At 39.8% G+C, this 14572-nt stretch overlaps 1 protein-coding gene across 1 annotated transcript in view; it reads left to right on the forward strand.

Annotated features, from left to right (window-relative positions):
- Positions 1-14572, forward strand: part of UST (uronyl 2-sulfotransferase) — a 294007-nt gene that overhangs the window by 151614 nt on the left and 127821 nt on the right. The window contains exon 3 of the mRNA XM_081251041.1: positions 13206-13361. Coding sequence (XP_081107167.1) covers positions 13206-13361 — 156 coding nt within the window. The remainder of the gene's footprint in view (positions 1-13205; positions 13362-14572) is intronic.

A 14572-nucleotide genomic window follows, 5' to 3' on the forward strand; every position in this document is an offset into this window, starting at 1 on the left:
GAATCATGAGTAATTTAAGCCTATTGTGGTTGTCTCATTTCGTTTGCTAACGGTTAGTTGAGATGTGGACTGGTGGCTTAGACCTGACCAAGGAAACATGAGGGGAAATTTTCTCAGGACCTTCTAAGTAAGATTTTCAGATCTTAAAGGAAGCGCTCAAGAAAGATAATCTCTTCTTCCTATGGAGTTTGACATTCTTCATGTGATGGCTAGAATTGCAGCAGCCATGATGCAACCTGAGGAAAGCTAGCCTGAGGACAATACTGACATACGAGGATAGCAGAGCAAAATGGAACAAAAATATGGAATGAATCCTAAAATCTCCATACCTAAGGACTTCTGTTTTGAAAGAGAATATATGTTTGTTTTGTTTATTTATTTCTAAGAGAATACAGAGATAGTCGGGTTTGGTTCCCGACCACTGCAATAAAGTGAGTCTAGCAATAAAGTGAGTCACATTCATTTTTTTGGTTTCCCAGTGAGTATAAAAGTTGTGTTTACTATACTGCAGTCTATTAAGTGTACAGTAGCGTTATGTCTAAAAAAACAAATTACATACCTTAATTAGAAATACTTCATTGCTAAAAAATGCTAACCATCTTCTGAGTGTTCAGCAAGTTGTAGTAGTCACATCAAAGATCACTGAGCACCCTAACAAATATAATAATAATGAAAAAGCTTGAAATTTTGCGAGAATTACCAAAGTGTGACACAGAGACACAAAGTGAGCAAATGCTGTGGGAAAAATGGCACCAATAGACTTGCTGGATACACAGTTGCCGTAAACCTTCAATTTGTAAAACAACAACAACAACAACAACAACAACAACAACAAAAAACAAAAACACAATATCTGTGAAGCATAATAAAGCAAATCAGAGTAAAACGACGTATGCCTATGTATTTTTCTTATTGTTTGAATTGGGTTGGATTTTCTGTTACCTGCCATCAAAAATATCCTTACTGATATATGGAGATAAGACATAACACAATCATGGAAATCCTTAGCCATGTTCAACCCAGTTGTTCTTAGAGGCTGCAGCTCCTCAATTTTCCTGCCTTGTCTTTCTAAGCCCAGTGGGCATGAGGGGGCAACACTAGCAGTTGATGAATTTTGCATGGTGTGTTTTCCTTGCATATCACACATGCAATGCACACACACTCATGAATGTGAAAAATGCCAAGAAGCCAACTCTATGTAGCCAAATCAAGCTTGGAGGGCAAGAAAGTTCCTTATCGGTTCATACCAACAAGAGTTAGGTAGGTATATTTTGGCAAAGGAAGAATGACTGAATTACCTGAATGACTGAGATACCAAGGCCCATGCTCTCTGTGAAACCTCCCCTGAGTCCCCAAGGCCAAGTTCATCACTCCTTCTCCCTGGTCTTGTACCATATCCCTGGCAGGGCACTTGACACAGGTTATCAGAGCAAGTGGTGCCAGTGGTTGGTTCACTTGCTAGATTGTGAGTTCACACAGGGCAGGGAACTAGTTGTAACCTTTGTCGTATTCACTCATTTAACAATGATTTATTCTGTATCTACTATGTGCCAGGCATTGAGCTGTATTGAAGATACAATAGTAAGGAAAAGCAGATGTCCCTATAGTCATGGAATTTAGACTCTAATCCAAGACAGGTAATCAGCTCATCAGAATAACTAATTAATTTCTTGCCATTAACCAAATGAATGGCACTCAGTAATTATCTGTTGAATTCAGTCACAGAATTTTCAATATTCCATAGAGTCTCTCATCCTCCCGGAGGCTAGCCTAAGTTCATATTGTGAGGGAAAGGCTCCCAGGGACAAGCAAGATTCAGCCCCAGTGTACAAGCTCTTTTCAAGCCTCTGCTTACATTTGCTTACTAATGTCTCATTGGCCAAAGCAAGTTGCAAGGCCAGGCCCAAGGTCCATGTGGGAGGAAGTTATACTCTTCGTGGATATAGGCAGGTGGACTTGGTTGGGGGCAGTTACTGTCCCAATCTGCCGCACTATTTTAAAGTGTGGTTTATGTTTTGAAAAGCTTAAACTCAGCCAAGGAATTCAGACGGTGATCATCTGAATCCAAGAATAAGGTTCTTGCTCCAAATTCACACTCAAACTAAAATTTGATTCAGACATTTTAAACAGAAAAAAATGATATGGCTCACAATGAACAATGGATCTAAGGCTTTGGTTTTAAGAATTTTAAGAATTTTACACGGTGCCTTGAGAAAGAGGAGTATTGGTGACCCAGCGTGGCTGGTCACCCAGCATTTGTACCATTTACAATGAGGGCAGTCTTCCCTTGTGAAGTCTGTCATGAGAGTATTTGACTCTTCTCCCCACCAATAACCAAAGGAAACCATTCTAAACTGACTGGTTGACCCATACCAGCAATACCTGCTATAAATTATGACAGGTACAATCAATAACCAACACTTCTCCTCTATTGCATTCTAACAAGTGAATTTTTAGATTCGTTTCAGAGTATAAATTCTTAACTAAAAATAAAAATAGGACAGTTATAAATAAATAAAGCTTAACTTTAAGCAGACTTTCAAATCTTAAAGGTCTATATAAAGTATCTATGCATGTTTTATTTGAAGAAGTGTGTGATTAAGAGAAAATGTGTTACAGATCTGAATGCCAAGTTAAATGAAGTATGTGGGTCTGGTAGAAAGATTATCAACCCAAAGGCATCTACAAAACTACATATTCTAGTTCAAAAGTTAATGTATAAAGTCACTGGAATTGATTAATAATTGTAATGGAACAACTCCAGATCTAAAACTAATTTGAGGACCTGAGTTCTTCTCTGTTCTTACTGGGAAATTCGCAAGTCTGATTCCCAGAGTTTTGTTTAATAAAGACTTTTGGATCACTGAATACATAGCACAGAAGAAAGTGCCAGAACTGGCTAGAATTGGTCCACATTTACTACAACAACAATATTACTTACAGTGCCTTTGAGCACAACAAAACATATAAGGCATATACACATGCATGTACACACACACACAGGAAGATGAGGGTTAAATAGGATTGCCAAACCCATATTGGGTTACTCCATTTCGTTTTGATTATAAAAACCATAGAGAAGGTTTAAGGGACTCTTAGAAGAGTGGTCAGAAGTTTCAAACACAAGTGCAGTAGGGCTACCATATGTATTTGGAAGCACGATCGAGTCCTGTGTAAACAATTTGAAATATTCCTTCAGGATGTTTTATCCTCTAAAACTTGCGCATCCTCCCCATGGCATGAGGACTTCATTTCTCTTTTCTGTCAAACATATGAGTATTCCATGCACTCAGTTTTCCATGGGCTAAACTGAGGTTTGAATGTTAGAATCTGTAACATACTGTAGTAGTGAGATACCCAGATCATGGACTTCTTTTCTATGATTTGCATACTGATCAGAGAAAGAAGCATAAAGAATGTTGCAGAATTAGAAGTAAAACTGCCCTTTCTTAATATGTATATTTTATTGGCATCTGTCAATTTGAAATTTGAAAATGTTCATCTGTCCATGGCACTAATAGCATTCATCCAAGGTCACCTGAAATTTGAGTTTTTAATCAAACTGGAAGTCATTTTTTTCTGAAGCATACATCACAGTTCAACTCTGATAGTTTAATAATCATCACTCCCCAAAATTACTTTTGGCTCCTTGTGACAATTGCTTTTTTTTTTTCTTGAGGTACGCGGGCCTCTCACTGTTGTGGCCTCTCCCGTTGCGGAGCACAGGCTCCGGACGCGCAGGCTCAGCGGCCATGGCTCACGGGCCCAGCCGCTCTGCGGCATGTGGGATCTTCCCGGACCTGGGCACGAACCCATGTCCCCTGCATCGGCAGGCGGACTCTCAACCACTGCGCCACCAGGGAAGCCCAACAATTACTTCTTTGAATGAGGATTTTGTTATGGTGTGCAGGGTATTACATTCCTGGGAATAGTGTAATGATGTTGTACATGATGGAGATAAGGACATTAGATAGACCAGAATGGAATATTTAGAGCACAGGATGCCATTTAGATAACCCTCTGAGCATCTGTAAGTATTGTGTATCCCTGCCTTAACATCGTGGGATGTGAACGGGAAGGAACCTTGAAATCATTGCGTTCAGTACCTCCAATTTATCCTTGAGGAAAATTTGGCCCAGAGATGCTATTCAGGGTCACTTGTTCAAGGTCAATAGTTTGGCCAAGGGGAAAACCAGACTTTCCTGACTTTCAGGCCAGGGGACTTTCTTCACTTCACCATACTTTTTCTTATGTAATATAGCAAATAAGAGTGTTTCAGGGAATTCCCTGGCGGTCCAGTGGTTAGGACTCCATGCTTCCAGTGCTGGGGCCCGGGTTTGATCTCTGGTGGGGGAACTAAGATCCCGCAAGCCGCACAGCACGGCCAAAAAAAAAGAAAGTTGCAGAATATGAGTGTGAAGAAAAAAATTGATGAACTTCCCTTATAGTCTTAGGGAACAACCAAAACAGCATCTTCTAAAAAATAAATATGACAGCATTGGTTCTAAAACAACATTTAATAGTATTTTCATCCCAACCGTTTGTCTATTTAATAGACAGATACTTATTTATTATCTACTATGCACATACCAGGTAGACCCAGTCTATTAGAGGAATAAAACAGATGGATTTGTAAAGAACTTATAGCTATATTTGTCTTTCTGTAGATAACATTAGACATGGAACTATTTCAAGTAGGAGCAGGGGGAAAGGAGAAAGCATAAGGATCAGATTTATCGAGGCTTCTGGAAGAAGATGGGTTATGAATAATTAGAAGATACAAGGATGTCATTCGAGAGTTGCAGGTAGGAAGAGCTTTCCATTCAGGAGGTGGCAATGAGGGAAAAGAGAGTTCTTTAACGGGTCCTATATGTTTCCTCCTCTAGAATGGAGGAAATGAGCCTAGGGGTCTGGAGAGTCGATGGTGATTAGAAAACAGAGATGCATCTGTTAGAAGACCTAGAATGCCTTGATGGTCAAAAGGCAGTGAGAATCACTGCTGAGTTCTGGACAGCACTGCTGGAAGGCTGGGCCCTGTACAGACTTTGGTGTTTGGTGATGGTCTTAAAAAAACAGAGAACTCCAAGTGACTAAAGCTGTAGAAGGGAGGAGGAAGCATAAGAGGAGCACAAAGGAGGATTTATTACACGACAAGCCCAAACAAGAGTGGGACATGGACGGAAATGCCAGAGGTTCCAAAGAGAGCCGTGACTGCCCATGGAGCTGGAATCCACGTCTGCAGCACAAATTACTGGAACTGTTTTTTCTGTTTCTTATATGAATATATTGGACAAGGAGAAATGTAAAAATCTTGTGTCAATTTTTAAGGCATTTCCAGGTGATATCTTGATAATATAGATTGAAATGAATCATTTCATAGCCTCAGAAGAGAGCATCATTTACCGGGTTTTAACCCAGCCCTCCCCTCTTACCGAAGAGGATGCTGAGGTTCCGAGGTGTGATGCGACTAGCCCCTGACACTGCAGTGTCCTAGGAAACTTTAAAGTAGCGATTCGCTGAATGGATTTGAACTGCTCCAAGTCCTATGGACCGTGAATACCAGAACTGTCCCTGAGTTCAAGCCTCACAAAGCCCTGGCTGTGACTCTTCCCTGCATTGGTGGGAGGAACCGTGGAGTGGAGATGCTGTGAGATCACAAAGTGAATCTTATGCCTCAAAGAAAATCATTCATCTTTAGCATAATATTGGTACTAAGGGTCTAACGTTCTGACAGCGTTTAGTATAAACTTCAGACAGCCTACACATTCAGGTACCCAGCACGCCTGTTCTCTAATCATTCTAGGCGAGTAGGCACTTACCATAGTGTAAGCATATTTGTCAGGTTGATCATGACTTTGAACTATGGGTGGGAGGCCAGTGGCACTCCAGGGGGACCCAAGGAGGACATGAGAGTGCCTTTCACCCAGAGTCTTCTCCAGTATCATGCAGGCAACCCTGTCCCCACCTTAATCCCTTGTTAGGCTGCATGGAACCACCCAGCAGCTTAACATGGAAGGCTAGGAGTCCTCTAAAAGAGTAGTTCTTGGAACGGACCTGGAAGTAGCAGGGCCTCAGGGGAGCTCTTAAAGCCAGACTCCTGACCCTCATCATCCTAGACTTTCTGTTTCAGTTAGTCTAAGAGTGGAGCCCAGAAATCTGGAGTTTTAAAAGTTCCATAGGTAATTCAAATATATAGCCATTTGGGAACCACAGCTTGTCACATACTATATTAAATATCATTTTGCAAAGACTTAAAAGCAGGACTGATGTTCATTCTTCCAACAAGACCAGTCCGCAGGGAGACTATAATCATGGACTATGAAAGTCTAGGTGCAGACCAAGTTTGCTTTTTACCTAAAAAGTCTTCTTTTCCCGCCCCATTTCAAACCTGGGAGAAGCTGTTGAATTGTGGACGTCATCTGGTGGTATTTACTGTTGTGCTTAGGATTTTGGACAGACTTCTGTTTATTGGGCATGTTCCACACAAGCCTGTCAGGCCCTGGGGATTTGTGGCATTTGCAGAACTTACAAGGCAGGCAACATAAAAATATATAATTCATAGAGTGAAATATTTTGGAGCTCCCTTTGCTTTTACAAATTGGCCATAAAATAGAAACCACAGACATAACATTCGTATAACCATAGTTGCCAAGAATGAAGAATCATTTGGGGTGGGGGGGGTGAGGGGTTTTGTTGTGTACTTCTTTGTAGGACACTCAAAGAAAGAGTAAGTATTCAAAATTTGTGTGCAAATGATAACAGGAACATTAAAGTTGAGATGCCTGACAATTGGCAAATATCTGTTGACGAAAACAGGGATTTGAGGTTGATCTTAAGAGGTCTTTAGGCGTCTTTTCACAGTTGTTAAGTTTACCATTTGCTTGTCTTGATAGACATTTCAAGTGCATTTAGGATTTTATATATATTTTACTATGACTTATTGCTTCCTGTTTTTTCCTTTCCTGGTGAAGTGGGTCACAATATCTAAGGCAGCTGTGACTGCCTATGATAGATTAGGGGAAGGAATAAAGGGAAAACTATATCATACTCTTCTCCCATTAGCTGCTCTGACACTCTGGGCTTACATTAGCTTATAAAATCTGTCCAGAGGAAGGAGAAAGAGAGGCTAGTCGACTCCTGTCAGTTCCAGCTGAGGATCTGGGGATATAAGTAATGGATGAGTAATGCCCGATGATACACGTTGTGATAGTTGACTGTTGAACAGTAGCATTTAATGAGGTTGGACACATTCAAGACATGACAAAAAGAAAGAGCATCTCTGTTGCAGAAGCCAAACTAGAGGTCATTTTCACCCTTTGATGTGGTAGTCTATTAAATAGAGTGTCGTTTTGGGGTCAGGAGAGCTGCAAGCTGGGCTTTAGTTGTTACGTGCCACTTTTTGGCTTTGTCTCCTTGAACATGCCAAATGATCTCTCTGGCCTCGTTTTACTCACCTAAATATAGTGCTACTATCTACCTCACAGAGTACTCGAGAGGGTGAAAAGACAAGGTCAAGGTAAAGACAGGGTAAAGCTCCAGCCAAGTCAAACGCAGATTGGGCTGGGGATGGGGGTGATAGGGGTGGGCGTGCAGGGCGGGGAGGGAGTTGGAATGGATGGATTAGTCCACATTGCCTCTAGACCTCAAACCCTGTCATTCTGTGAATTTATGATCTTTGGGACAGGGGAGGGCACACAGGAGAGTCACTTAGGTGCTATGAATGATGCTTAAATCATTTGATAATTTAAACTCCTAGAGAAAGGCACAATAGAGTGAAGACAATTATGCTATTTGATTCACTATCTCTAACAAGGATTGAAAGAATTTACATGGCACAGAGCCTGGGACAGGGCCTTTTGTCATCAACAAAAGATGACAGTGATTGGTAAAGCAGACCTCAGGAGCAAATTTATAGTTCTACCAAAAGCAGGGATGAATCAACTTGTTGCCATTGTTAATTTTAACACCTTATCCCAAACCACCAAATCAACACATTGATTTGGCCTGACTAAATTTGCCAATTTTCAGTGGATTCTATAGGTTTTTAGAAAAGGACCTAAGAGCCCCACCCTAAATTTGAGAGAGGTTTATGTTTGTGATGTTGTATGCTGTGTCTTTAAAGGTCACAAGACTGCTTCCAGAAGCTTTATCTGAAAACACAGTTCCTAGTTCTATCTTTATACTCTGTAGCTGTACATTGGCATTTAAATAAATGGTAAAATTGGAGTCACGTTGGGGATTTTTCAAACGTTTTTGTAGATATAGCTATTTTTTCAAATATCATTGTATTATAGCAGCAGGAATGATGCAGGGATTTTTGTTTTTATATGTGTTCTTTTTAAATATCAGATATTTATAATCATTATTTGGGAGCTTCCCACAAAACTAATGAAAGAATTGGAGTGAACGTATTTTTAAAAACTAACTAACCAATAACCCAAAGGTAAATAACATCCTTAGCTATTAGCAAAAGAGAGTAGGTAGATATTAAGCCTGCTACTGTGTTGATTACCCAAGAAATTCAGGAGAAATTGTTTCCATCTAAGGTTTCTAAGTGCCTCTGTTCTTCATCTAAATCTTCTAAGATATACTCTGCACTCTTAAAATAAAGTGCTTAATATGTGGTAACTCACATCTTCTAGGTCATCAATTTAGTCATAACAAATTCTCCCTTGCTGTTCTATGCTGGGCTAGAAGACAGGGAAAAATGCACTCACCCAATTCTTGAACAGTTTAATTCCTGAAAGAAATTAAAATCTGTGTTTATTTTGGCAGCTTTGTCACAACCATAGTCTATCCCCCAGCCCGGTTATTACGGAAAATCCAACTTACAAACACTATTAATATCATTCTGTTAAACATGAAGCCCAGTTCAACCTCGTTGGGTCATAACCTCATAAAGTCAGAACTAAATAATTTATCTGAATATCTGAACTTCTGCAGTCATTGCCAGAGAACAGACTTTTGGGGTGCTCACTGACTGAACCATAAGTAAAATGACCTATTATAATCATGGTCTTTTACCCTGATGGCTTGTATTAGCATTTGGTCAGAAAAATCAGAGCTGCATTGGAAGATTCTCCTGGTCTCACAGTTTACTGGAATCACTGCGTTAGTGTTAAACAGTACATTAAACCTATCAGAGCTGCCAAGAACCAATCGATGTCTGTTGAGACCCTGTGTATCCAAGGCATTTTCTAGGTGCTGTGAGGACACATAATAGAACATACTGACTGGCCCTAAGGAAACAAAGTACTGCTCATTTAAAAATATATATATATGAAGAATTATATCAAAATGGTACATGACTGGTTGCTAAGTGAGTGATACAGTTATTATATTTTACTCCAATGACAATTAGCCTTGAAACTCCAAATTTACGAAATGCTGCTCTGCATATAAAACATTTTAGGAAATTAAACCTAGAATTACAAAGGCAAAAATTCAAGTTGCATACCATAGGCAAGTTTGGGGTATGTTTATGTTTATATGTACTATATTCTTTAGCTTTGGGCCTCTTTATGGCCTTCTGTTATGGATATGTGCTGAATGAAGGAATCTTTTGATTATCATTCGTTAATTATTGCTCAATGCTGAGCATTCAAAATGGAAATAATATCTTTATTGGGGATATAAATTTTTAATCATATACTTGTTATAATTACTTCTTAGTCTATCAAAATCGTCATAACTGGGCAATTAAAAGAGAAAAATAAATAAAATGCGTCTATATTGGAAAGGAAGAATTAAAATTATCTCTGTTTGCAGATGACATGATCACGTATATTGAAAATCCTAAAGAATCCTCACCAAAAAACTATTAAAGCTAACAAATGAGTTCAGCAAGATTGGAGGATACAAGATCAATATACAAAAATCAATTGTATTTCTATCAGCTAACAGTCAATCCAAAAACTAAATTAAGAAAACAATTCCATTTATAATAGCATCAAAAAATAAATAAAAGGATTGTAAGGCTTCTACACTGAAAATTGCGACACATCAATGAAACAAATTAAAGGAAAATCCAGTAAGTAGAAAGATATCCATATTCATGGATTGGAAGACTTAATATTATTAAAATGGCAATAGTCCCCATATTGATCTACAGATTCAACACAATCCCTATCAAAATCTCAGCTGCCTTTTTTGCAGAAATTGATAAGCTGATCCTAAAATTCATACCGAAATGCAAGGGACCCAGAATAGCCAAAGCAATCTTGAAGAAGAACACAGTTGCAGGGATTCACCCTTCCCGATTTCAAAACTTATAACAAAGAAATAGTAATCAAAATTCTGTGGTACTCAATGTTCATTGCAGCTCTATTTACAATAGCCAGGACATGGAAGCAACCTAAGTGTCCATCGACAGATGAATGGATAAAGAAGATGTGGCACATATATACAATGGAATATTAGCCATAAAAAGAAACCAAACTGAGTTATTTGTAGTGAGGTAGATGGACCTAGAATCTGTCATACAGACTGAAGTAAGTCAGAAAGAGAAAAACAAATACCGTATGCTAACACATATATATGGAGTCTAAAAAAAAAAAAGAGGTTATGAAGGACCTAGGGGCAGGACTGGAATAAAGACGCAGACATAGAGCATGGACTTGAGTACACAGGGAGGGGGAAGGGTAAGCTGGGGCGAAGTGAGAGAGTGGCATGGACATATATACACTACCAAATGTAAAATAGATAGCTAGTGGGAAGCAGCTGCATAGCACAGGGAGATCAGCTCGGTGCTTTGTGACCACCTAGAGGGGTGGGATGGGGGAAGGAGGGAGGGAGACCCAAGAGGGAAGAGATATGGGGATATGTGTATATGTATAGCTGATTCACTTTGTTATAAAGCAGAAACTAACACACTGTTGTAAAGCAATATTACTCCAATAAAGATGTTAAAAAAAAAGATTCTGTGGTATTGGCATAAGGATAAAAATATATGGATCAATGGAATAGAATTGAGAGTCCAGAAATAAACCCATAAATTTATACCTAGTGGATTTTCAGTGAGGTACCAAACAGTTAAATGGAGGAAAAAAAACAGTATTTTCAATAAATGTTGCTGAGGCAAATGGATATTCACATGCAAAACAATGAAGTTAGGTCACTAGCTCACACCATACACAAAATTAACTCAAAATGAGTCAAAGACCTACATGTTAGCACTAAGACTATAAAACTTTTAGGAGAAAACACAAGTGTATACTTTGTGACTTTGGATTAGGCAGTGGTTCCTTAGATATGATACCGAAAGCATGGGCAACCAAAGAAAAATCAGATAAATTGGACTCCATTAAGATTACAAGCTTGTGTTTTGACACTATCAAGAAAGTGAAAAGGCAATCCATAGAATGGGAGAATATATTTGCAGATCATATATTTGCAAATCCAGAAAAAATATAAAACTTAAAACTCAACAATAGGGGCTTCCCTGGTGGCGCAGTGGTTGAGAGTCCGCCTGCCGATGCAGGGGACACGGGTTCGTGCCCCGGTCCGGGAAGATCCCACATGCCGCGGAGTGGCTGGGCCCGTGAGCCATGGCCACTGAGCCTGCGCGTCCGGAGCCTGTGCTGTGCAACGGGAGAGGCCACAACAGTGAGAGGCCCGTGTACCGCAAAAAAAAAAAAAACTCAACAATAAAAAAACAACCCAATTTTAAAATGGGCAAAGGATTTGAATAGACATTTCTCCAAAGAAATTGTACAAATGGCCAATAAATACATGAAATAGGCTCAACATCATTAGTCATCAGGGAAATGCAAATCAAAACAACAATGAGATACCGCTTCACACCCATTAGGAAGGCTATAATAATAATAAAAAAAACAGGCAATAACAAGTGTGGGCAAGGATGTGGAGAAACTGAAACTCTCATACATTGCTGGTGGGAATATAAAACGGTGCAGCTGTATTAAAAATAGTTTGGCAGTTCTTCAAAAGATTAAACGTAGAGTTACCATATGATCCAGCATTTCCACTCCTAGGATTTACTCAAGGTGAATCAAAAACATGTCTCCACAAAGACTTATAGACAAACGTTCATAGCAGCATTATTCATAGTAGGCAAAAGGTGGAAACAATCCAAATGTCCATCAACTGATGAGTGTATAAACATACAGTATATCCATACAATGTAATATTATTCAGCCATATAAAGAGATGAAGTACGTACTTCACACTACAACACTGATAAACCTTAAAAACATTATTGCTCAGTGAAAGAAGCCCAACACAAAAGGCCACATATCCTATGATTCCTTTTATATGAGATGTTCAGAATGCTATAGGCAAAGCCATAGAGCCAGAAAGTAGATAAATGGTTTCAATGGATCAAGGTAATGAGGTAAATGGAAGTGACTGCTATGGGTATGGAGTTTCTTTTCAAATGCTCTGGAATTAGGTAGTGGTGATGGTTCACAATTTTGTGAGTATACTGAAACTCACTGAATGTATACTTTAAAAGGGTGCATTTTATTGTATGGAAACTATGTCTCAATTTTTTAAATTACTATATTTCTCTTGAGCAGTCTACAGATTAAGTTCTGATACAGCATAATATAACTTGCAAAAGAACACGATCATTAAAGCACATATTTACGTATTTTGTTCCTAAGAAAAAAACAAAAGTAGTTTCACAATCAGTATTATAGATGGCATAAAATTTTACCAGTTTTTTTTTTTAATGAATATATTGAAGTCCTAACTCTTAATTAATTTATTTTTGCTGTGTTGCGTCTTCGTTTCTGTGCAAGGGCTTTCTCTAGTTGTGGCAAGTGGGGGCCACTCTTCATCGCGGTGCGCGGGCCTCACTATCGCGGCCTCTCTTGTTGCGGAGCACAGGCTCCAGACGCACAGGCTCAGTAGTTGTGGCTCACGGGCCTAATTGCTCCACGGCATGTGGGATCCTCCCAGACCAGGGCTCAAACCCATGTCCCCTGCATTAGCAGGCAGATTCTCAACCACTGAGCCACCAGGGAAGCCCAATTTTACCAGTTTTAAGTTTCAGGGCAGATGGATAAGGAGTCCAGCGTTTCTCTCAAGTTATACTGTGAAGGTAAATACGAGTTCATCGCTTCCATTCTCTTGTCAGTTTCGTATGGACACTTCTCATTTAGATGGATGAGACATTTACTGTTCTGAAATTGAGGGACGTATTTTAACCCACACCCTCTCATTTGCTCTCTTGTTCTGCCCAGGCGCTACCTTTCCCGAGCCAGGTGGTGTACAACAGAGTTGGCAAGTGTGGCAGCCGGACCGTGGTCTTGCTTCTGAGAATCCTGTCAGAGAAGCACGGATTCAATTTGGTTACGTCAGACATTCACAACAAAACCAGACTTACCAAAAATGAACAAGTAAGTTGTCTCTGCCCATGGTTAAGTTGTACTGCGCTGCAATTCATTTGTGTGATTAGTGGGTGCCTTCTGGAAGACCCTTTGAGTCCCTAACAGATGAATACCAGAGGTATAACGTCATACTGTGTTTTTGCCAGAGTGCGGAAGGAAATTTAAGTTAACGGTTTGGACAGAGGTCTTCAAACCAGGAAGTTTCCCTGAAGGGATACTTTCATTAAGACCAGTGAAGGCTAGGGTACCCTGGTCATTGTATATTTAGCTAACGTTAGCAGTGCTTAAATATCAGAGAGTTACACCACTGAGCTATAAATAATGCTGACATTTGGGGAGCAAAAGTAAGAAAACTTTATTTTAATATTTCTTCCTCTGTGTTTTCTCACAAGTGTCCTAAGTCTTTATGGTTATCATAAAGAGAAAACCCTCTTTGGTCCAGGAATTTTGTTGGTTGATGGGGACATGAGCTTCCTATTATGGTAAGTTCAGGGGATCTTGAGTCTCCAAAACAGCTTTTGGCATATTCACTGGTAACAAAAGAATTACCCCGTTTCCCAGGAATAAATCTGCCTTAATACAGCTGAACCATACAAGGGTCATGCTGGTGGTAGTGTAGGGGTGCTAGGTTCTGCCAGGAAGCTCTACAGACAGATTCTACTTTGTAAGCGTACACGAAGTAGGCTTAACCATCTCCATTGAAATACTTTGCTAATGCAGAAAAGTTAGGCCTAGTGCTCCCACAACCATTTTACAGGGTCAAGTTTGTTAGCCTGCTCTCAGAAAGTTGCTTCGGTCCCCTTAGGTATTTAGCATGGATGAGTAGCCACCACTGTAAGTCAGGGTTCTCCAGAGAATAGAACTAGTAGGATGGAGATATATCAATCGATAGATAGATAGGAATAAAGAAAAGGAGATGTACTATGAGGAATTGGCTCATGCAACAGTGGAGGCTGAGAAGTCCCACCATCTGCCATCTGCAAGTTGAAGGCCCAGGAAAGCCATTGGTGTAATTGAGTCTGAGCTTGAGTGTGAAGGCCTGCAAACCAAGGGAGCCAATGATGTAAATCCCAGTCCAAGGGCAGGGGAATGTAAGATGAGATGTCCCAGCTTAATCAGCGAGGCAGGAAAAAAAAATCGACTTCCTCCTTCTTCCACATTTTGTTCTATTCAGGCCTTCGAGGGATTGGTTAAGGCCCACCCATACTGGGGAGGGAAAT

The sequence above is a fragment of the Mesoplodon bidens genome (assembly GCF_964165515.1).
Source record: "Mesoplodon bidens genome assembly, chromosome: 12".
NCBI lineage: Eukaryota > Metazoa > Chordata > Mammalia > Artiodactyla > Ziphiidae > Mesoplodon > Mesoplodon bidens.